At 41.1% G+C, this 22,107-nt stretch overlaps 1 protein-coding gene and 1 non-coding gene across 2 annotated transcripts; both read left to right on the plus strand.

Annotated features, from left to right (window-relative positions):
* Nucleotides 1-5,043: 5,043 nt before the first annotated feature.
* Nucleotides 5,044-5,754, plus strand: LOC149222562 (uncharacterized). The gene has a single exon (XM_089387632.1). It carries the CDS (start codon nucleotides 5,044-5,046, stop codon nucleotides 5,752-5,754), a length of 711 nt encoding a protein of 236 aa, XP_089243758.1.
* Nucleotides 5,755-21,318: 15,564 nt separating this feature from the next.
* LOC149222563 (U1 spliceosomal RNA) lies at nucleotides 21,319-21,478 on the plus strand. The gene has a single exon (XR_016249819.1). It is a non-coding gene; the product is annotated as a U1 spliceosomal RNA (small nuclear RNA).
* Nucleotides 21,479-22,107: the final 629 nt, after the last annotated feature.

Consider the following 22,107-nt stretch of genomic DNA (forward strand, 5'->3'; position numbering starts at 1 on the left):
GTTTGCCAGATTTGATGCCTTACCGGGAATTCAGATGGATGTTTATAATTAAAATTATCTAGAAAGTACAAATATGAACTTTATTGCTTTTTATATATAAATAAAAGTAACTAAATATCATAATATTATCTACAATTAAAAATATGAAACTTCATATATATATATATATATATATAATATCAAAATAATTAATTATATGGGAAAGAATCACTAAAGATTTTTATTTTTATTTTTTCCCTTTCCATGTTATCTTAAACTTGTGGTGGATGTTATCGTAACATAATAATAATTTATATATTAATATAAAGGAAAAAATTACACTATTTAAAAATCCTTCAATGTGATGTTTAATGCCATTGGACATAATCAATGGAGATCATTGCTCACCCATTCCTTGAAGTCAAATTCACCGGGATGTGTCTTAACTTAGTCAGATTTAATCAACAACCTATTGTTATGTCGGCCTTTCCATATTTAATCACCCACCGCGTTAACGTATTGATCATGTTGTAATTGTTGATTATGATACAATATAGCGTGTTTAGTTGTCTTTGAGAAAGCATAATGAGTTTACTACCAAGTTAACATAAAACAAATTTATTAATGGTTTTGAAAGATTAATCCACTGAGACATTTATATTAACTACTTGTGGAGAGTATATCATGATTTGATTTTGGCTATTCACGAAAGGTATATCAAGGTCTAATTTTGTTGCGATGAATATATATATATATATATATATATATATATATATCACCGTTACAAACTAAACTAATACTCACATAAACTAAATTAGCAGAAGAATTAAAGCTATACACTTATTAAGTCAATTCTTGGGTTATAACACTTAATCTATTCGGTGCTTCACTCACACAAAACACTCGTCAAAGTTTAAGCTCTCTCGCACAGAAGCCTAGTCAAAGTTTAAGTTCGTGTGCAATGTACAACACTTTCAAAACTCTGCTCGTGAGTAATTTTCACATCTGCGTTGTTTCGAAAATGTGTTGCTAACCATTTTTACGAAACCCTAAGGAAGCAAGCTTTCGGTTCAGAGAGCCCTACAAAATCCCATTGTGATTGGTTTACCTGAGAGAGATAGAGAGAGAGGCATGAATTGCAGGTTAAGAAGCTGCTCGACGCCCCATACAGGGGCGGAAATGCGATCCTGTGAAATAGCGTTCGACGCCCATGGGCAACCGCATCTCTATTGTGGATCTCGAGAAGTCGGAGACTGCGACGCTCCCCTACGAGAACACCAAGAATGCGATGTAGATCGTTGTCCCCCAATAGGACCCTCCTGCTCTCCATTGATGATGAGGGCCAATGTCTGCTCATCAACCTCCACCGTCGCGTCCTCCTGTGGCTGGATTTCCTTCAAGAACGGCGTCTGGCCTATCAAATTTAGCCGCGACTTGGCCGCGACCGTAGGAGGGTTGACCGGGAGGAGAGCTCGAGGAGGATTCGATCTATATCTTCCTCCACTATCGACGTTCTATACCATTCATATTAATATGTTAAATTAGCGAGAAGTTCTGGCATCGGGGTAAAATAGAGTTTGGCCCTAAAACAAATCACAACGACCTACCACCTGTAATCAACAACTTGACCGCTCATATTCCTTTCACATATGGCAAAGTGTCAGGACCCCGAGCTGGCACCAAGGCCAACGGGCGCCCCTGATGGGTCGTGCTCACTTGATGGCGAAAAACCGACTTGGAGGTACGATGAGAGTGCCCAAGTGCGACGAGCGCTCCCGCATGGAGGAGAGGCGCCCAGGTCGACACAAGGGGCAGCGTGCACGAGATGAGGGGCGCAAGCCCTAGGCGCGCACACACGAAGGCGGGGCACCGAGAGAGATGTAGTGGGCACGCCTGCCCACACGACGTGGTATATCGAAGGGCACATGAAGAAGAGTGCCCCCCCACAGCGGAAATCGTGCAAGGGAGAACGCGCACATCACAACGTAGCGACAACCTAATTCGATGGACCCGTACCCACGAGCGCGCCCGCACACAAGGTGTGGCACCGCGATGGTGCAAGGCTCAGTGGAAGTGCGACCGAGACATAGCGAGCAGTTGCGTGACAGGCGAGCGAGCAGGCAGCGCAATGTGGAGTGTGCGACACAGAAGTGACCAGAGGTGGTAGCGTGGGCAGCACGGTAGGCGAAGCTCCTAGGGTGGGGTGCGTCGGCACACCCACGAGCAGCTCGGCCCAGGGGCGCGCCCGCACAAGATGAAGGGTCGACTCAAGAAGAGAAGGGGCGTCGGTCCACGTAAAATCAAACGACTAGAGCATCTATAAGATGAGGAGCTCGACACTTGGAGGAGTTAGCGAGCAAGTTCGCACAAGATAAGTAATATCACAAAAGCTAATCGCAGAAAGGACAAAGTCAGCGATATCGCAGAAATGTAAGGGGTCTGATATCGCAGAACTGCAAGGCTTACATTGCAGAATTTGAAAACGTAGTTAAGGCACGTCGCACAAGGAGGAGAGCTCGCCCAAGCGAGCTGGTTTCTGGGCAGGGCCGAGGGTTAGTTTTCTGGGCTGTTTTGGGACTCCGGTTTGGGGTTTCTGTTGGGAAAGGTGCACACCCTGGTTGCGAAACTTGGCACTTTTCACTAGTGAGTTGGGCTGGGCCAACCACTGCCACTCTTTGTACTTGGGCAGCGCATGAGTTTGGACACGGCTGGCCCCTTTCTATCTCCACTGTAAATATTATTTCAAGTTTAAGAGTAAAGGGGAGAAGTGTTTTGGGAGTTGCCCCCTCATGTCGCAAATACTTGTGTTCATATTGTTCTTTACGATATCGCAGACTGTTAATGAGTGTTATTCCGCTGCTTGTACTGAAGTTAGAGTATCACATAATTGTATAATTGTTGAATGAAATAATTGAATATAATAACACTTGAATGAAAAATTGGCTAATTGTTTAAGCGAATGAGAAGTTAGGTGCAGTCTGGGTTAGAGTAGCTGTACAACTGCGACGAAATATCACCGGTGGTGCACGTCGCCCACAGTGATCATAAGGCATCACAGCGTGGGGCCGTAACAAAAAGGAATCCATCTCCAAATGACTTGGTGCATCCAAATCCCCGTGGACTCAAGGAAAACGCGCCAAAGGGGAAGATAAAATCGGTGGACTATGAGAGGTAAAAGACCCCTTCAATCTCTATCACTCACATGGAACTCTCAAAGAACAACGTTCGAGCTCGAGACTAAGATTCTGACAATATGCTTTTACGGGTGAAATGTAAGTGCACACTCAGTGACATGGAAAAGATCAGATTAACCTTCAAAAGACAACACATTTCAAGGGATACAACACATTGACAACAAAAAACGATGAAGTAAACAGTGAACGTGGTCATTCAAAGTTCCTCCTAGTAGGATTTGTATCCAACACAGTCAATAAACATCTCCTTAATCGCACATGAACATCATCACCATCCAACTATTTGCTACAAGCATACGTGAAGAAGACAGAGGAAAAAAATGCTCCCATTTCCCCGAACAATTTAATAAAGAAGAGTTATCGATCACTGCAAAAGCGTTGGATTAGGTGTCTGCCTTGCTATAAGAGCCTTTAAAAGGAGCATCTCTTTTTATTATTGTAAAAACATTTGCAAAATAAATTATCTTGGTTGGAGTTGAACCCGTGTCTCTCAGATGAGAGATGAGTATCCCAGTCAACTAAAATACAAAAAGAAAACATTGAAATATAACTGGAAGTAATTCCAAAGACGATTTAGTTTTAGATTCAAAAAATTGGGGAATTTTTTAATTTGTTTGCACCGATAGTTTAATAAATTAGTCGCTTGAATTTGTTCAAGGCAATGCAACCCAAATATCGAGCTTGTGTTTTTCATTGAAAGCCAAAAGGTGTATATTGGCAAATATCCAAAGCCATCCTTTTATCTACCCTCAACTTTGTGGTGATGCATGATATCCATTCTACATATTGTATTATTCCTGTGATCCGCATCGATAATTCCAGAGTATCTTCTATTTTCTCGACCCTCCCCTCATTGGGTGCCAGTGATGCTGATAGGGATTTCGCTGGTCATTTGGGGGTCGACGACACTTATATCCGGGAAGGGTATTGCTCTCCTTCAGCGTATCCACCCACTTTGATGCTTCAATTTGGTTCCATTAGTGGACATCAGCCGCCTACTAATTCGATGGGGAGTGATATTGAACTTTTGAAATTAAACCCGGCACTTGATTTGGAGCCTCTTGCCATCCACTCGAAAGTGTCGCCATCAGATGGGGTGACTGTGATCCCCCACTCTCGACTAAATTTTACTATTATAAAGAAGCGACGGGTGAAGCATAAAGTAGATGGTATTTGGGGGTTGCTCCTACAGGTGTCTCTTTAAATTTTTGGAGGGGTCAAATCCTACCTTCCCATCTTCTCGTGTGAATTCACCCACTCAGGATCTTAGAGATCTCAAGCTCGTCAGTAAACTTTCGATATGAAAATCTTGTCACTGAATATTCGGGGTCTGGGAAGCTCCGTTAAACGACAATGCCCGGAATATTTTATTAAATTCCATCATCCTTTTATCATTCTTTTGCAGGAGACCATGATGCCTGGCCTTTACTCTTAAAAAATTGTCATGGTGGAGGGTTTATGCTACAGATGCTTCGGGACAATCTGGGGGTTTGGATGTGTTATGGGATCCTTGGGTTGTTAACTTCTTGGCCTATAAATATTTTGCAGGTATTTTACTATCCGGGTTTGCCAGGGATGCTAAGCTCTGGTTTCATATATTGAATATATTATGGGGCCAGAATTTCTTCTTTTAGTTGAGGAGTTGAGAACAACTTGCGTCATATCTTGTGAGCTAAACTCTACATTCATCACGTTGATTGCAAAGGTCTCAGGCATGATTTCTTTCAAGGACTCTCGACCCATAGCCTTGTGCAACATTGTGTATAAAATTATCTCTAAGATCATTGCTAACCGATTGAAAGTTACCCTATAGAAACATATTGCGTCGGAACAATTTAGGTTTCTTAAAAATCATCAAATCTAGGATGCCATGGCCATTGCCCGGGAATGTTTACATTGTATGAAAATGAAGAAACATGATGCTTTATTATTGAAACTGGACCTTCACAAGGCATATGATTGTGTTGATCGAGAGTTTCTGCGTTCGGTGCTTCATAAGATTGGCCTCTATAGATTGGTGATTGAGTGGATTATGGCTTGTATAACTACTGCAAATTTTGGTGTCTTAACCAATGGGGTGCCTTCATGCTTTCTGAAGGCATCTCAGGGCTCACTCTCTCCACTGTTATTTTTACTTGTCATTGAAGGCATGGGCAAAATGATTTCGGCGGCACACTCCCATGGGTCATTCTCGGGTATGTGGATTACGTGGAACATTTTTATTACCCATCTCATTTTTGTGGATGATGTCCTCATATTTGGGAATATTTTTGTTATGGAATTACATGTATTGCAAAAGATTATATGCACTTTTGGTGATGCCACGGGTCTATACATGAGAAAAGCTAAATCTCAGTTGATTTCTTCATCTCAGGCGGTGGCCAATGTTTTGGAGACAACGAGATTATTTGATGCTGAGAAGGTTTCATTGTGCGAAGGGTTTAAGTATCTTAGTTTCTCCCTTCCACCTAATAATTATGGCATTAAAGATTGGGTTTGGCTAACCAGAAAATTTGAGCATAGGTTGTTATCATGGTCACACGAGTGGCTTACAGTTGGCGGAAGGTTGATTATGGTGTAAGCGGTTTTGCAGAGTATTGCAGGATACTGGTTGCATCTATATCTGATGCCCAAATACATCATTGAGAGGATTAAATCCATTATGTCTAAGTTCATTTGGGCTTGTACTAAAGATGGTTACAAAATTCAACTTATTTGACTGGAGGATATCATCTCAAGTAAGGAGAATGGGGGTTGGGGAATCATGGATATTGGAAAATCCAGTTGGGTCTTATCAATGAAGAGTTTGTGGCGTTCTTTAAATCGTGTTGGTATTTGGAAACAAATCATTAACGATAAGTATCTGAAAAACCAGTCTTTGGTAACTTGGATTAAGGATGGGGCTGGTGTCCCAGGTGCTATCTCATATATTTGGCGGCGCAAGATTAAAATTAAACATTGGCTCTTGGGGAAATTAAAATGACATATTGGGTCTATTTTCGGGGTGGATACCGGTCTAGATCCCATCTATGGTTTTGTCGGTGAGCATACATTACCTTTCCCACTCATTCAACATCTTCACAATCTCGGTATTTATTACATTAACCAATTGCAGGTCCCAACCAGCCCTTTTATATTGCATCCTATGTGGCCTGGTTTGTGGGACCTTGGCTTATTTGGTACACTGGCTATGGCTTGGGACATATATGTGTACAATCTTAATACAAATGAGATATTTTTAAGTGATCGTGAGGATATTTATTCGTGGGATGGAAATACATTACCGGGACAAGTATTAGTTGAGGAAGCATATTTGCAAATCACATCGACGTCTCCTTTTTCTATGTCTAAAAGATGGTTCAAAAAGGTATGGAGTTGGAACATTCCATTAAAGCTCAAATGATTTGGCTGGTTAGCTTGGCATAACAAGATATTCACTTGGGACAATCTTTGTCGGCGGGGGGGGATTCTGTGGTCTTGTCAGATGTACCTTGCGCAAATCGGACCTGGAAGATGTGGCACATTATTTTTAAATGTCTGTTCGTGCTGCCTATCAGGTTTGATGTGACGCATAGTTAAACATTTTCGCTGATTTGAACTCATCTACGTTGGAATTATGCTTGTAGGAATGGATGTCTGAATGTAAAGGATATCGTTCCTTGCCTCTATTTATCATCTGGGGTATTTGGAGATGCCGAAATTCATGAGTTTTTTAAGTGCAGGTTCAGAATGTCAATAGTATCTGTTATTTATCTTTTTTGCTTCTTTCAGAGAATTTGGGCTTGTTCTTGACAAGGCCACTTTGAGACATATATGACTCAGGAATATCGGTGGTTGTTGTCTGGGTGGGTTTTTTGGTGGAGCTGCCAAGAATAACAAATGTGATTGTGGCACACACATCATTATTAGTCCGCGTATGGATTATCATTTTTGTTGGCATGGGGGTGAAGTTTCCAACACTCGTGCATAGATTATTGCATTATGGGGATTGTTATACTCTGCTAAGTGGCTATCTAAAGAGACTTTGGAGGTATTTGGAGATTCTAAGGTGATTATTTAGTGGGTAGCAAAGCAATCTTCTTTCAATCCTCCATTAATGACAAGCTGGTTACAAAGAATTCAGAGGTACTTTTCAAAGGGGGCGAACTTCTCTCATATACACATGGAGCAAAATAGAATTGTGGATACAAAATTATTGAGGTTGAATTACACTTATTTTTATTTTTACTGTAATTTCAAGGATATTTTAGAATCTTATAAATAGATATAGAATGGATTGCACCACAAAATCAAGTAAAATATCTTTATCAGACACACAACAGGGGATAAACGTTAAAAAAGGCAGTAGTAGGTCGAAGAATCGAGACTCCTGAGAAGCATGGGCAGTGGAAATGCAAAAGCGAACTTATATAATGTTGTGTTTAACAAAATATTTATGTTTTCTTTTGGTTAATTCTTAACCTGTTTCATAGGAAAATGATACTTATGTATCAATCCACAAATTAGAGTAGTTATTATATAGCGTCAATTATAATAAGCATGGAAATATAATTAACGAAGCCATATAAATTATATTTTTCAAGCTGCTAAAATTAAAGAAATTTGTTATAACTTATTTAAAATTACCATAGATAATTAAATCTTGGTTGATTTTGCAAATTATTAATCTAGATTTGTGAATTATTAATAGTATCCACGAAAAAAACAATAACAACAAAAATAAAAGTAAAAATATTTATAATAAAGTAATATATATATATATATATATATATATATATATATATATATATATATATATATATGAGATTTAAAAAAATAAATTAGAACGAACAATATAATAAATTAACACAATCAGGAGAGAGCGATGGCTGCGAAGAGCGTTCGGAGAGCGAGAGGAGGGTTTGAAGGTCTCGTGATCGACACCCGGGCCCTCAATGAAACCCGTCTCAGCAGTAAAAGGAAGCGGCACAGAAGGAGCTGCGTAGGGGGGATCAGAGCGCCATGGAGGACATTACGAGTGTGGCCTGGCACATTTGTTGCAGCCGAGGAGGCTCCCCAGGCTTGCTATGAGACCGACTGGGGATTGCAAGGAGAAAAAGGGGAGGCATACCTCGCTCCCGCCACCGATGACGGGGCCTCTGCTGCGCTGGCTCGGACACGCTACCCCGTTGGCATCGATCGTTGCACCCTCAGCAGCTGAAGCTTAAAGAACCCCAGGCCAAGGCTCTGGCTTTGCTACCTTCCGTGCAGTCCTTGGAATGGGGCAAAAGGGAGCCGGTAAATGATTCATCAGAAGGGTTTATGTATGGATCTGAGGTAATCACTTGCCATACAAATCGCAGTCCCAGATTTAGATCGGACAAAGATCTGCCAGATCTGATCTTCCAGAAGGCAGAAAAACCTGTGTACTGGCCAGATTCAGAGATCTGCATAGGGTCAAATCCCTTATCTGAATCCTTTCAGATCCAGATTGCTCAACCTGCAGGCAGAACCATCATGCAATGGGTTCGCCCTTCAGACTTGGTGCAGGACCTCATACTGAATCTAGAGCGCAGAATGGGGATCCCATCCAGCCTGCTGCGACTTCTCTTTCAAGGTAAACAACTTGAAAACCCTCTACCCCTCTCTGCTTACAGCATTTCCAGAAACAGCTCGGTGGTGGCGACCTTCCGTTTGAGAGGAGGTGCAGCAGGGCAAGCTTCCTCTGCCCGGCCTTTCTCATACAAGGACGCTGTTCATTCGGAGATCCCCAAACCCCCGGAAGCCCATAAATCTAAGGCCTTCTTGGTTGAAAAAATTGATGAAGTTCCTTCTGTTGAACTCATGCATGAAGAACTGGCTTCCCAGCATCAAGTATTTGCAGAAAGAGCCATCATTTGCAGATTTAATGGACTGTGGCCTCGAACTCAGGATCTCTATGCATGGATCCATGCAAACTGGACACATCACTGTAAGATCTTCTTTTGCTCGAAAGGTTATTTCATTGTTCTCTTTGATAACATTAAGCACTATGAAAAGGCCTTCGCAGAAGGCCCTTGGTTCTTGGGAACGGCAGGGCTTTTTTTGACTCCCTGGTTTCCAGACTTCGATCCAGCCACTGCAGTCATTACCAAGACACCGGTATGGATTCGGCTTCCAAACTTACCTGCCCATCTATGGAATACTCGTGTCTTCAGAGCTATAGGAGACACATTGGGCAGCTTCATCCATGGAGATTTCTGGAGGGAATCCAAAGGCCTCTACTCATATGCAAGAATGTGTGTGGAGTTAGATCTGAGCAAGGGCCTTCCAGAGCAAATCAACCTCAAGATAAATGACTTCGTCTGGACCCAGACGCTAGATTACGAGAACACCGCTTTTCGATGCCGCCATTGCCAACAATCTGGGCATTTGCAGAATACTTGTCCTTCTCGCCCGGCAAAAAAGAACAAGGCTAACGACTCCAAGCCCAAGTCCAAACGATGGGCTCCATGTTCTCCTCCTCCAGTCGAGGATTCAGATTCCTCCAGTTCTGAAGAAGAAGATAGCGATGAAGAATTGAAACAGGCCCCTCATTCTGTTGCCCCTTCCACCGAGGGCCTGGTGCCTTCCTCTGATTCAGCCATTGCTCAGAAACGTGTCCATTTGTCCTCTTCCTCGGACTCAGAAAAGGAGGGCTCCCCGCGGGAGGACCCCAAACTGCAAGTTGTAATCACCCATACACCCCAAAGTGGCTGGGTTGAAGTTAAAAATAGGAAAGGGAAAAAGCTTCGTGTTGAAAGCCCCACTCTGTCAGGGTAGCATCCATTGCTTCTTAAGCTTTCAGTGACTAGTTGTAGCTCCTTGTTTGCTTATCTCATTTCCCGAACCGAGGTTGATAGTCCTATCATTTCCGGTTGCCGGTATCCTGCATCTCTGCAATGTATTCTCTTGTACAATATTTTACTGCTTAATAGAATTAGTCTTATCGAGAAAAAAAAAATAAATTAACACAATCACATTAATAAATGTGGTTGATATACTAAGCATTATTATTGTTAATTATAATTTTTATTATAATAAAAAAATGTTTTTTTTTTTTTTTTTAATAATTTTTTACCATTAATAATAATTATTCAAATTATAAATTGAAATTGCTCTCCCTTGATTAAAGAGGAGGTCAAGAGCTATTTTGTTGGCAAAGGATTCTTCGTATTCATCTTCGAAAACCCGGACGATAGAAGTCTAATCTTCAGAAATGGCCCTTATTTTATGGGACCGCAAGACCTGTATCTAAACAAATGGTCCCTGATTTTGTTCCCTCCCAGGACGTTCCCTCCGCTATCCCGGTTTGGGTGCAACTTACCCATTTGCCCCTCCACTGCTAGAACCAAAAAACCTTCCATATCATTGGTAACGCTCTTGGAAAGTACATGACCAAGCTGCAAGAAAAGACCAGTACTCATGTGCCCGAATCTGTGTAGAAGTCGATCTAGAAGAGGGTTTCCCTGAATCAATTAAGCTCACTGTGGCTGGGTGGACACACGTCCAGGAACTGGATTACGAACAGCTCCCTTTCAAATGCAGACACTGCCATGGTCACGGTCATTTTGCAAAGCACTGCAAGAAAAAGGCAGAGGAGCAGGCAGACAAAATAAACGAGGAACAATGGACAGTAGTCCAAAAAATTGCCCACCAGAAAAAGGGAAATGGCAAAGGGTACACCTCCGGAGCTCTAGGCAGTTCCAAGACCAATCAAGAAAAGGATTCAACCCCGAACGTCTCAGGAAAAACTCAGATAAACCCAGCAGGCTCGATCCAGGAAAATCAGGAACACATAAGAGTCCCTCCTCCCAACAAAGAAGGGGAAGAATCTTTGAGGCCTCACAAGGTAGCCCCTCCAACCCATCTTATGCTGAAGTAACAATGAAAAAACCAGTAGATAGCTCGAGTTCCTCAGAGGATGAAGCCTTCGAGCGTCCCTCCAAAAGAGCAGGCAGGAAATCCTGCAAAGAACTAAGGGAAGAGGAGGCTGAACGACTCAAAGTTCAAGGAAGCCAGTCCACCATAGAAATGTCCATTGGAAGAAACACCAGACCAAGGCCTTCTAAGGGAGGCCCTATCCCCCCCCTCAAGTAAATTATGAAGCTAGCCTCTTGGAACTGCAGAGGATTGGGGAACGCCTCTAAAATAGAAGTAGTCATGGACCTCCTGAAAATAGAACCCTCAGACATCGTCATGCTCCAAGAGACGAAGATAGAAGGGTGAGCTCTTGTAGACATCAGAAAGTCAAAATGGAAGAAAAGCGCAGGCAAAGCAGTAAGTTCAAGGGGATCTTCCGGAGGGCTGGCAACTCTTTGGACAGAAGATTTATTTTTGCTTAAAAAATCTCATGAAACCCAGCACTGGATCTTCACAGAGCTGACACATTGTGCAAGTACGCTGTCTATCTCTCTATTTAATCTTCATGTCCCTGTCACATACTCTGAAAAACGAGAATGCTGGAACTCCCTCTCAGCATTTTTAGAACTGCATAATCCAAGTAATATTATCATAGCAGGTGATCTCAATATAGTCTTGAAATCAAAAGAGAAAAGGGGCGGCTCCAACAGCAGAGATCCTATGCTGGCCTTTGTGGAAGAACTCTCTCAGCAATGGGACCTTTTAGACTTGGTCTAATAATAGATCTGCGCTGGACCATATTTCTGCTCGCCTGGATCGATTTCTGGTCCAAGGCTCCCTTATGATGAATAAAAAGATAATCAAGACCAAAATACTACCTAAGCTGACCTCTGATCACAAGCCGATCCAGCTACTCCTTGAAGATGAAGAAGATCTAGGCCCTCTACCATTCCGCTTCAGTCCCTTATGGATTGAGAGAGAAGGCTTTACCGATACTGTAAAAGAAGCTCGGGCCAAATCCTTCTTAGGCTCCTCTAGTTTTGTTTGGGAGCAAAAACTTAAGGCCACAAAACAAGCTCTGAAGGAGTGGATAAGGAAACCAGTCCCTACTCCAACCAACATAAGGAAAGAAGCAGTGTATGCTTTGGAGACCCTGCAAATAGATATGGAAAGCAAAGAGATTACAGCGGATCTTTTGGAACAACAAATAAAGGCTCAATGCTCAACCTACTGATCCTTCCGAAAAGAAGAAGAATATTGGAGAATCAAATCCAGCAGTCTGTGGCTAAAAGCAGGGGATCGGAACACCTCCTTCTTCCACAAACAATATAGAGCCCGGCTGTCCAGGAACCACATATCAGAAATAAAGAAAATAGAGGGCCATGTCAGCAAAGGCTTCACCCAAGTCAAAGCTGCTGCGGATAGCCACTTCAGGAATCTATATAGTGAGGGAACTTAGGCCTCCGAGGAGGAAACAATAGATTTCCTCTCGAACATTCCTCATCTAATTAGATCTGAAGACAATGTTGCCCTTACCAACGAGGTAACAGAGGAGGAAATCATCAAAGTTATCTGGTCCATGGAATCAGATAAGGCTCCGGGGCCAGACGGATTCACGATTCATTTCTATAAAGCCTGCTGGAATATCATCAAAATAGATCTCCAAAAAATGATAAAGGGGTTCATGAGAAAAGCTAAGATCGGTGGAGGAACCAACTCCACTTACCTAGCATTAATCCCCAAAGATTCCAATCCGTAAACATTTGCTAGATTCAGACCCATATCGCTTTGTAACGCATCTTATAAAATTCTGGCCAAACTGTTAGCAAACAGGATCAAGCCTCTGCTTAAAAGGCTTATCTCCAGTCCCCAAGGTGGTTTCATGGAAGGCAGGCATATCCTCGACAATGTCATTCAAGTCCATGAGACAATCCACTCCAGCAAAAAGTGAAAAGAGAAAGGTATGTTGATTAAATTAGATATGGCGAACGCGTTTGACAGAGTTAATCGCTCTTTCCTCATCAAGGTTCTCCTCTCCTTCGGCTTCTCTCCCCATTTTGTCCAGCTTATAAATGCTTGCATTGATAACCCATGGATCCCCCCCCTAGTTAATGGTCGCCCCTCCAATTTTTTCCAAGCCCGGAGAGGCATCAGGCAGGGATGCCCTCTCTCTTCCTTCCTGTATATCTTAATGGCCGACTCCCTCAGTAGAAAACTCACAGCTGGAAGAATTGCTGGCTCCCTCCCTGGTCTCAAACCCTCCTCAGATGTCGCTCCTCTGGATCATGCGCTCTTTGCAGATGACTCACTTCTCCTCGGAGGTGCGTCCGCCAGAATTGCCAAAGCCTTTGACTCGGTCCTAAAAGGCTACTATACAGTTTCAGGAGCACTAGTCAATGAGAGAAAGAGTGAAATTTACAGCTGGAACACAGGTCAACAAGAGCTCATAAGCATCTCGAACCTCCTGGGATTCAGAGGACATGCTCGTTGGGATCGGATTAAATATCTGGGTCTCCCTATCACAAATGGAGCCAACAGAAGGTCGCTATGGACAGATATCATATGTAAAATCAAAACAAAAATAGCAGCCTGGGGTGGCTTCTGGTTAACTAAAGGAGGAAAAGTCATTTTAATCAAGTCACTGTTGTCCGCGCTCCCAATTTATCAAGCCGCATTCTTACTGGCCCCCAGAAATGTTATGGAGCAGATATCTAAACTTTTAAGGGACATTTTATGGCAAGGAGGGAAAGGTAACGAAAGCAAATTGCATTTAGCTAATTGGGATCTGGTCAAAAGGCCGATCGTAGAGGGTGGCCTCCAAATTCGAGATCCCTCCCTTGTTAATCTGGCGTTGGGAGGAAAGCTCCTCTGGAAAATGGCACACGAGCCCAACCATCCAATCAGCACTACACTGTTGTCAAAATACGCCCACAATTCGTCCTTCAGAAACCTGCAATTCGATCCCTTTGTTAACAGCACGCATGTCTGGAGACTCTGCTGTAAAAGCAGTATTTTATTTAAAAAATTTCTGTACAGAGTGTCGGGCAATGGCAAGCGTATTAAATTGTGGCAGGACAGAATAATAGGGAGCGATCCTTTGGAGGGGAACGAGGATATCGCCGACATCAGAGATTGGTTGATACGCACAGGCATAAACAGTTTATACGATCTTTCGATTTGGGATCACCGGGGAGCATGGGCAGGCTGGGACTTCCATGGCGTCCTTGCTTGGTTAACGCCCCAAAAAAATCTGCTTGCCGAACTGCTGGAAGGCTCCACACCTGAAAACCGTTATACGAAAGACAACTGGGCTTCGGGACAGTCAGGCACATACACCGCAGCAGCTGGATATAAAGCTCTTCAGGACCCAAAGAACAACAGTCACTCTCCGGCCTTTTGGAAACTAGTCTGGGACAATCTAGCTCTCCCTAAAGTGAATTTCTTTTTCTGGACACTGGTGCACAACAAACTTCTTACATGAGACAATCTAGAGAAAAGGAACATTGCAGGGCCTCATAGGTGTGACCTATGCAGAAGCAACCTTGAAATAGCCCAACACTTATTTCTGGATTGCAATTTCGCTAAGGAAGTATGGGGTCTCATTCTTTTGGATCTGCAGATTCCTGCTTTCCCTCAGAGCACTGTTGCTGAACTGTTCGCCTCTTGGAGAAATTTCTATCCTCACAGCATCCCCACCAAATCCTTCTGGCGTAAAGTTTGGACAGTAATTCCCAAAATTGTTTGCTGGCAGCTATGGTTGGCCCGTAATGATCAAATCTTTAATGGAAATCGACACTCCCCTCTTCAGGTCGCAGTTAAAGCTAAAGCATTCCTCTTGGAAGCTGCCCAACAACAGTTCTTCAAAGAAGATCCACTGCTCCTTCCTGACGAAAGGAGATGGCTTTGCCCCCTTGAACCTTCTCCTCGTAAGTTCCTCCTCACTCCTCAAACAGTAAATCCTGAATGGCGAATAAGAGATCCCGAGGACTTTTTCATAAACTGGTGGAGATCCAAAAATCTCACCACAATCTTCTTTGACGGGACCTCCAAAGGAAACCCCGGGAACGCTGGTGCTGGAGGGGTCATTTACTCTTCGGATGGGAATTCAAGAGACTGCTTCTACTGGGGTTTAGGCCAAAAAACCAACAATCAGGCAGAGATTTTTGGTCTCCTCAAAGCTTGTCTTATAGCAAGAGAAAAGGGGGTTAAAGACCTCCAAGTCTTTGGAGACTCAGAGATTCTAATAAAAAAATTAAACACGGAGGATCTCTTCATCAATGCTAGTCTCAATAAAATTCTGGGCAGATTGAAAAGAGTTCTTCAAGAATTCACTTCCCACAAGTTCTACCACATTCTTAGAAATCTGAATGGCGAAGCGGACCAGATGGCGAACAAAGGATGCTCCCTCATGAAAGGGCAGCTATTTATAAATGACGATAATTTCTTTCAAATTCCTTGAAAATGATGTAAATCAAAAGCTGAATAGGCTGGCTGTTTTCTTTGTAACTGGGGCTGCCTTGGCAAAGACCACTCCTACCTTTTTCAAATAAATAAAATTCATAACCGTTACAGTTAAAAATAATAATAATAATAATTATTCAAATTATTATGTAACATAGAAACTTAAAATATTTTTGAAAAAAAAAAGGATATTTATTAAGAAAATAATATACAATATTTCTTATAATATTTTTTCTAAAGGTAATGTCCATAAGCATAAAATTTCAGTTTGAAACATCTATAGGCAAGGAGGAATTACCGTTGCTTTGAAAATAAATTTGATTTTTACTTATAATCTTAGTTTATTACCATTATATATATATATATATATATATATATATATATATATATATATATATATATATATATATATATATATATATATATATATTTTATGATTATAATAATTAAGTAATTAGTTATTATAAATAATCATGGCCATAGTTGACCATGGACGCCTATAGTGGATGGGCACGAATAGGCATAACCACCATTTCAATGGTGACCATAATGAAGTCATGGTTAACTATAGAGACAAAATAGTTGAAATATGGTTGAAATCAACCATGGTCCAATGTCGCATTGTCACAAAGATTGTCTCGATATGAAAATCAATCATGGCCAACCATGGTCAAATGTCATATTGTGACAAAGATTGTGTCAATATAAAAATCAACCATGGTCAACTGTGTTTATTTTAGGGTTTATAATATTTATCTTAGGGTCGCATATTAATGGGTCAAGTGTGGTCAACCATGGTTCATTATTGTTAGCCATGGTCGACCATGGTTAGCCATGGTCCAACGTTGTAGGGTTTATAATATTTATCTTAGGGTCCCATGTTATTGGGTCAAGTGTAGTCAACCATGGTTAACTATAGAGACAAAATAGTTGAAATATGGTTGAAATCAACCATGGTCCAATGTCGCATTGTCACAAAGATTGTCTCGATATGAAAATCAATCATGGCCAACCATGGTCAAATGTCATATTGTGACAAAGATTGTGTCAATATAAAAATCAACCATGGTCAACTGTGTTTATTTTAGGGTTTATAATATTTATCTTAGGGTCGCATATTAATGGGTCAAGTGTGGTCAACCATGGTTCATTATTGTTAGCCATGGTCCAACGTTGTAGGGTTTATAATATTTATCTTAGGGTCCCATGTTATTGGGTCAAGTGTAGTCAACCATGGTTCATTATTGTTAACCATGGTCGACCATGGTTAGCCATGGTCCAACGTTGTATTGTGACAAAGATTATTTTAATATGAAAATCAGTAATGGTGAACCATGGTCCGACCTCGTATTGTGAAAAAGATTGTCTCAATCCCTCGGGTTCTAATATCAAAATATGAAAAATATTGTCTCAATCCCTTGGTTTTATTAATCCAAGGGTTCAATTCCTAGGGTATAATATTATTCACATGGTTTATAATAGTAATCCTAAGGTTTAATATAAATCCCTTGTGTCTATAATCATGGTCGTCCAATGTGAAGAAGAAGACTAGTTGCCTGTTCCAACGTCTCATTGTGACAAAGATTGTTTCAATATGAAAATCAACCATGGTCAATCATAGATCTAAAGGCTTTAGGAAGATATGCAAATATAAACATAGATCTATCTTAAGTCCTAATCTACCAAATTGCACCAATTGGGTAGTCGAATTGGCTTGGGAGTAAAGCCAATTTGTTGTTATGTTGCATGTGGAATCTTAGTTTTTTTTTTCATTCATTTACAACCAAAGTTCTAATTTTGGCTTATAATTTGAGATTTCTAGTCGTTGTTTCAAACTGTATGTGTTTGAGGAAGATAAACGAGTTCCCTAAAACAAAAACAAAAAAGTCTTAGACTTGTAGGTAGGATAATGCCCTACAAAAAAATATATTTCCTTTTCCAAATTGTTGGAGAAATTCAAAATTTATTTACAAAATTGTTATAGTCCTTTGTACACACATGTTTTAAACTATAAAAAAATTTCTTTGTATCGTTGTTTAGCACGAGGAAGTGATCAAGAATAAATATGGACGAATTGTACCAAAACAACCTTAGGTAGCAAATCAAGATCTATTTCTTCAACAAAGGACTCATGATTTGTTTTCTTCAACATAAGACTCATGATTTGTAAGGCTCAAGGAGGCAGTAAGATTTCATTATTGCTTGGTCCTTCTATTTTTTTGGTCTTTCAACAGTTGTCAAAGAAGCAATAATTAGTGTTATATGCTATCTATTGCCTTACAAGCATTAGTTAGTGTTATATGTTATCTATTGCCTTACATAGGAATCATGATTTGTTTTCTACAACATAAGATTCGTGATTTCTAAGGCCCAGGGAAGCAGTAAGATTTCATTATATCACAGTCCTTGCCTTTTCTTGATATTTTTTTGTCTTTCAACAGTTGCCAAAGAAGCATTAATTAGTGTTATATTCTATCTATTGCCTTACGGCGTTTCCTTTGCAACATATGGTGCAAGTGATAGTTAATAATATGTTATCAAGGGTGTTATGAAACCAGCTCACAAAAAGATAGAAAAGAGAGATGAACGCCTTAGAATTCAGCCTCTTCGAGGGGGAAACCTCCTTTACATTACACAAATGAACAATTCTTGGATGATACAAATGACAAGACCTCCTTTCTATATATAGGAGTCTAAGGGGTCATAATATAATCGGAGCCGACATAACAATAATAATGTACGGGCACAACAATAACAATAGTGGGCTTCTATGGGGCACATTAGTAACAATATGGGGACTGCATGGGTACATCAATATAATAACGGGGTTGTACAAATAACAATAGGGGGTTACACTAGTAGTACAGGGGCCTAACAAAGGGACCCACTTTTAAATAATACCATTAAGATATTAATGCAAGAATTCATCATTCAACATATAAAGAGCTCTCTCTGTCACCCTTAGGCCAAAGGAGTAGCAGCGTCTTCCAACGAGATTTCGATGAAGAGGCCGACCAAAATTTGAAACATCAGCAGGGATAAATAGGATGACAAAGACTTGAGATTCTTAAGAGCATATGGGAAAACCCACAAGAACAAACATGCCATATCCCATTTCAAATTACGCAAGGACAAAAAGCAGTGGCACTCGATGCCTCCGACAACAAAAAATACACGTGTGCTTAAACTTGACATGATGGCGCCTATGGAAGATAGACCAATATATATTACGACTTCACAACATGCATTACAATGCCTATAAAAACAACAGATGCACCGAAATCTCGCCATGATCAAATATAAGAAATGAGCAATTCAAGAATGGAGACCTTGTACCAATATATGGCAGTAAAACTAAGGGTAAGATGAGAAAATTGGAAATCACTAGACTTGGAACTTATATTGTCAAAGACATCAGAGCTAATTGCCTCGTCCAAATAGAAACACCCATTCGCATTCTTCGAGCGATGTTAGTCATCTCGCCGCTTCATTCCATTTTGAGCTAAAACCAAATTGTCCCGTAGCGTGCGAAGAATGGCTTCTTTGGTTTGGTGTGAAGCGTGAAGCCAACTTTTTGTAGCTAGGGTGTGCCTGGCAAATAGGAAGCCATTGCTAGGAGTTTTTGGCCATAGGCAGCGACACATGGCGTCATTTAGGTAGCACCGTGATTAGAGGTATTACGCCACAATTCTGTAAGGGGTGGCCATCATTCTCATTGGTGTTGCCCTTTCGAGGCAAAGCATCTCAAACAAGTTTCCACGCACTTATTGACCACCTCTATCTGGCTATCAATTTGGGGATGACGACCAGTGCTCACTTTCAATTGAGTACCCTAAAGTTTAAACGAATCTTGCTTGAAACTGTTGGTGAGTGCGGGGTCTCGATTCAATGCAATGGAAAGTGTGATGGCATGCAACTTAAACGTTGGGTCCACGGAAACATGAGTAACCACAGAAGGTGTAAATGGGTCTGATAGGGTACAAAAGTGAGCACATTTGCAAACGTGGTCGAAGAACAACATGGTGACATATTGGTTGTCTGTTTTCAGAAGGTCCACTGTGAATTCCATGGAAATGTCGGTCCTGATGGTGGTTGATATTGCTAGTGGCGGTGGCACTTCTTCACCATCTCACCCTTGTTCCTTTAACAAGCACCACATGTAGGTACAAAATCCTAGATGTGTGTTTTCAAGCCTTCCCGCAAGGAAGAGCGCGTAGTCGATTTGTAGGTACACTGAAAGCCAAAGTGCCCGTGGTGGGAGATGAACACAACTCCTCTAAGACGGGCATTGTTTTAAAGCACAGTTTTGAATCAAAAGAATGCACGCTTTATGCTTCAAGGTATCTTGTTGCCGCGTGCAGCCCTCAGGGGGATTGGGATTCTCCTAAAGCACTTGGATGAATTGAACCGCCATGTCAATATCGAGCCATTCTTGACAAGCGTTGATGAGGCAATCAAGTACTGTAAGGATAGGGCAAAGAGAGATCCTTTCTCCTCATATTTCTGCAATAAAGCAGATGCCTCGTTGCCTTTGTTGTATATGATCTCATAATCATACCGATGCATCTTAGTGACCCATCTGTGTTTCTCCAAGGATGGTAACCTATCGTCGAGAAAATACTTCAAACTATGACGATGATCTCGATTTGGAAGCAACTCCATATAAGATATGGGTGTCAAGTCTCGACTACACAAAAGATGGCCATCATCTCTTTTCTCATAGGTGGACGTGCCCACGTTTTTGTCAATTGCATCAACATAGCGCCCACACCCCTACCTGATGCACCACATTCCAAGCGCAATTCGGCACTAGTAAAGTGGGTGCATTGCACATGGTTTCCTTTAACGCTGAAAAGGCCCACTCAACAACATCGTTCCATACAAAAGGCACTTGTTTTTAAAGCCGAAAAGGCCTGCTCGACAACATCATTCCAAAGTTATCGACAATATCTTACACGTAGCCGAAACAATTATTCCGTACATGGACGCATATCCACAATGGTAAGAACAAGCATCGAGCAAGGTTTGAACCTCAATGAAGGCCATGTTACCTACCCAGTTTCACTAACGGGTATCAACAACGACGATAATAAGAGGGATGAAATTAACGAATTGAGAGTGCACCATGTTACCTACCCACTTTCACTAATGGAGATGAACAACGAAAAGAATAATAAGGATGGAATTAACAAATTGAGCATGAATATCAACAGCAAGAGTAATGTAAGGATGAAATTAAGGAATTGTGAGTGAATATCATCATCAACAACAAGAATGATATAAGGATGGAATTAACCAATTGGGCGTGAATATGATCAACAAGAAGAATAATAGAAGCGTTAACGAATTGTGAGTGAATATGATCAACGACAACGAGAATGATATCAGGATGGAATTAACGAATTGTGAGTGAATATGATCAACAACAACAAGAATGATGTAAGGATGGAATTAACAAATTGGGCGTGAATATGATCAACGAGAAGAATATTATAAAGATGAAATTAACAAATTGAGGGTGAAGAAAAATATAAAGATGAAATTATCAACCAGAGCAATAAGAATAAGGATGAAATTCTTCATTCAACACCACCAATAGTAATAAGGATGAAATTAAGCAATTGAGTGTGTATTTTTTAAGGATGAAATTCTTCATTCAACACCACCAATAGTAATAAGGATGAAATTAAGCAATTGAGTGTGTATTTTTTAATTATGGAATAAGACATTATTGTATGGTGGATATATATATCCCACATTCAAAGTGGGGATGCACGGAAGGAAAGGAGGGGGTATAGAGGGGTAAGATGGAAATGTTCAAAACATACTTACCTGGGCGGGGTCAATCGATGATCATGAAGGTCGATGGCCTAGGAAGACCACTTCCATTGCACTTGGGAGGGGGGTTTACCTAGCATCTCCCATCGAGGAGAGTGCACGTCATAATTTGTGGCAGCGGAGGCTCGCGTTCGCGCGGCCTCCACACAAAAATTAAAATCAAATTAAGTTAACTGCAACTACGGGAGCTTCTTTAAAAATTAAAATCAAAATCAAATTAAGTTTTCTTTAAAAATTAAAATCAAAATCAAATTAAGTTAACTGCAACTACGGGAGCTTCTTTAAAAATTAAAATCAAATTAAGTTAACTTCAACTACGGGAGCTTCTTTAAATCTAACAGTCTGTCCGTAATTCCAGTTAAATTAATTAGCATCCGCAGCTCTGCTTTAAAATCAAACTATTTGTAAATCCAGTTGAATAAATTACCGGAGGTCTTACTTCATGATTACATACATAGTTGAGAGACGAGCGGAGTGCTCTGCTGCTGCGAGGCGAGAGGAGAGGGATGCTACGCCATTCCGTGCTAATCTTCTTGTTCCTGTTTGTTTGCAGATGCCATTCCCTTTCATAGATTGATACTGGTGCTAGTCTTCTTGTTACTGCTGTTTGTTTGCAGCTGCCATTCCCTTTCACAGATTGATATTGGTGGTGCTAATCTTCTTGTTACTGCTGTTTGTTTGCAGCTGCCATTCCCTTTCACAGATTGATATTGGTGGTGCTAATCTTCTTGTCACTGCTGTTTGTTTGCAGCTGCCATTCCCTTTCACAGATTGA

Source organism: Pinus tabuliformis, chromosome Q (genome assembly GCF_031772625.1).
Source record: "Pinus tabuliformis cultivar Carrire ecotype Pingquan chromosome Q, CPIR1, whole genome shotgun sequence".
NCBI classification, from domain to species: domain Eukaryota; kingdom Viridiplantae; phylum Streptophyta; class Pinopsida; order Pinales; family Pinaceae; genus Pinus; species Pinus tabuliformis.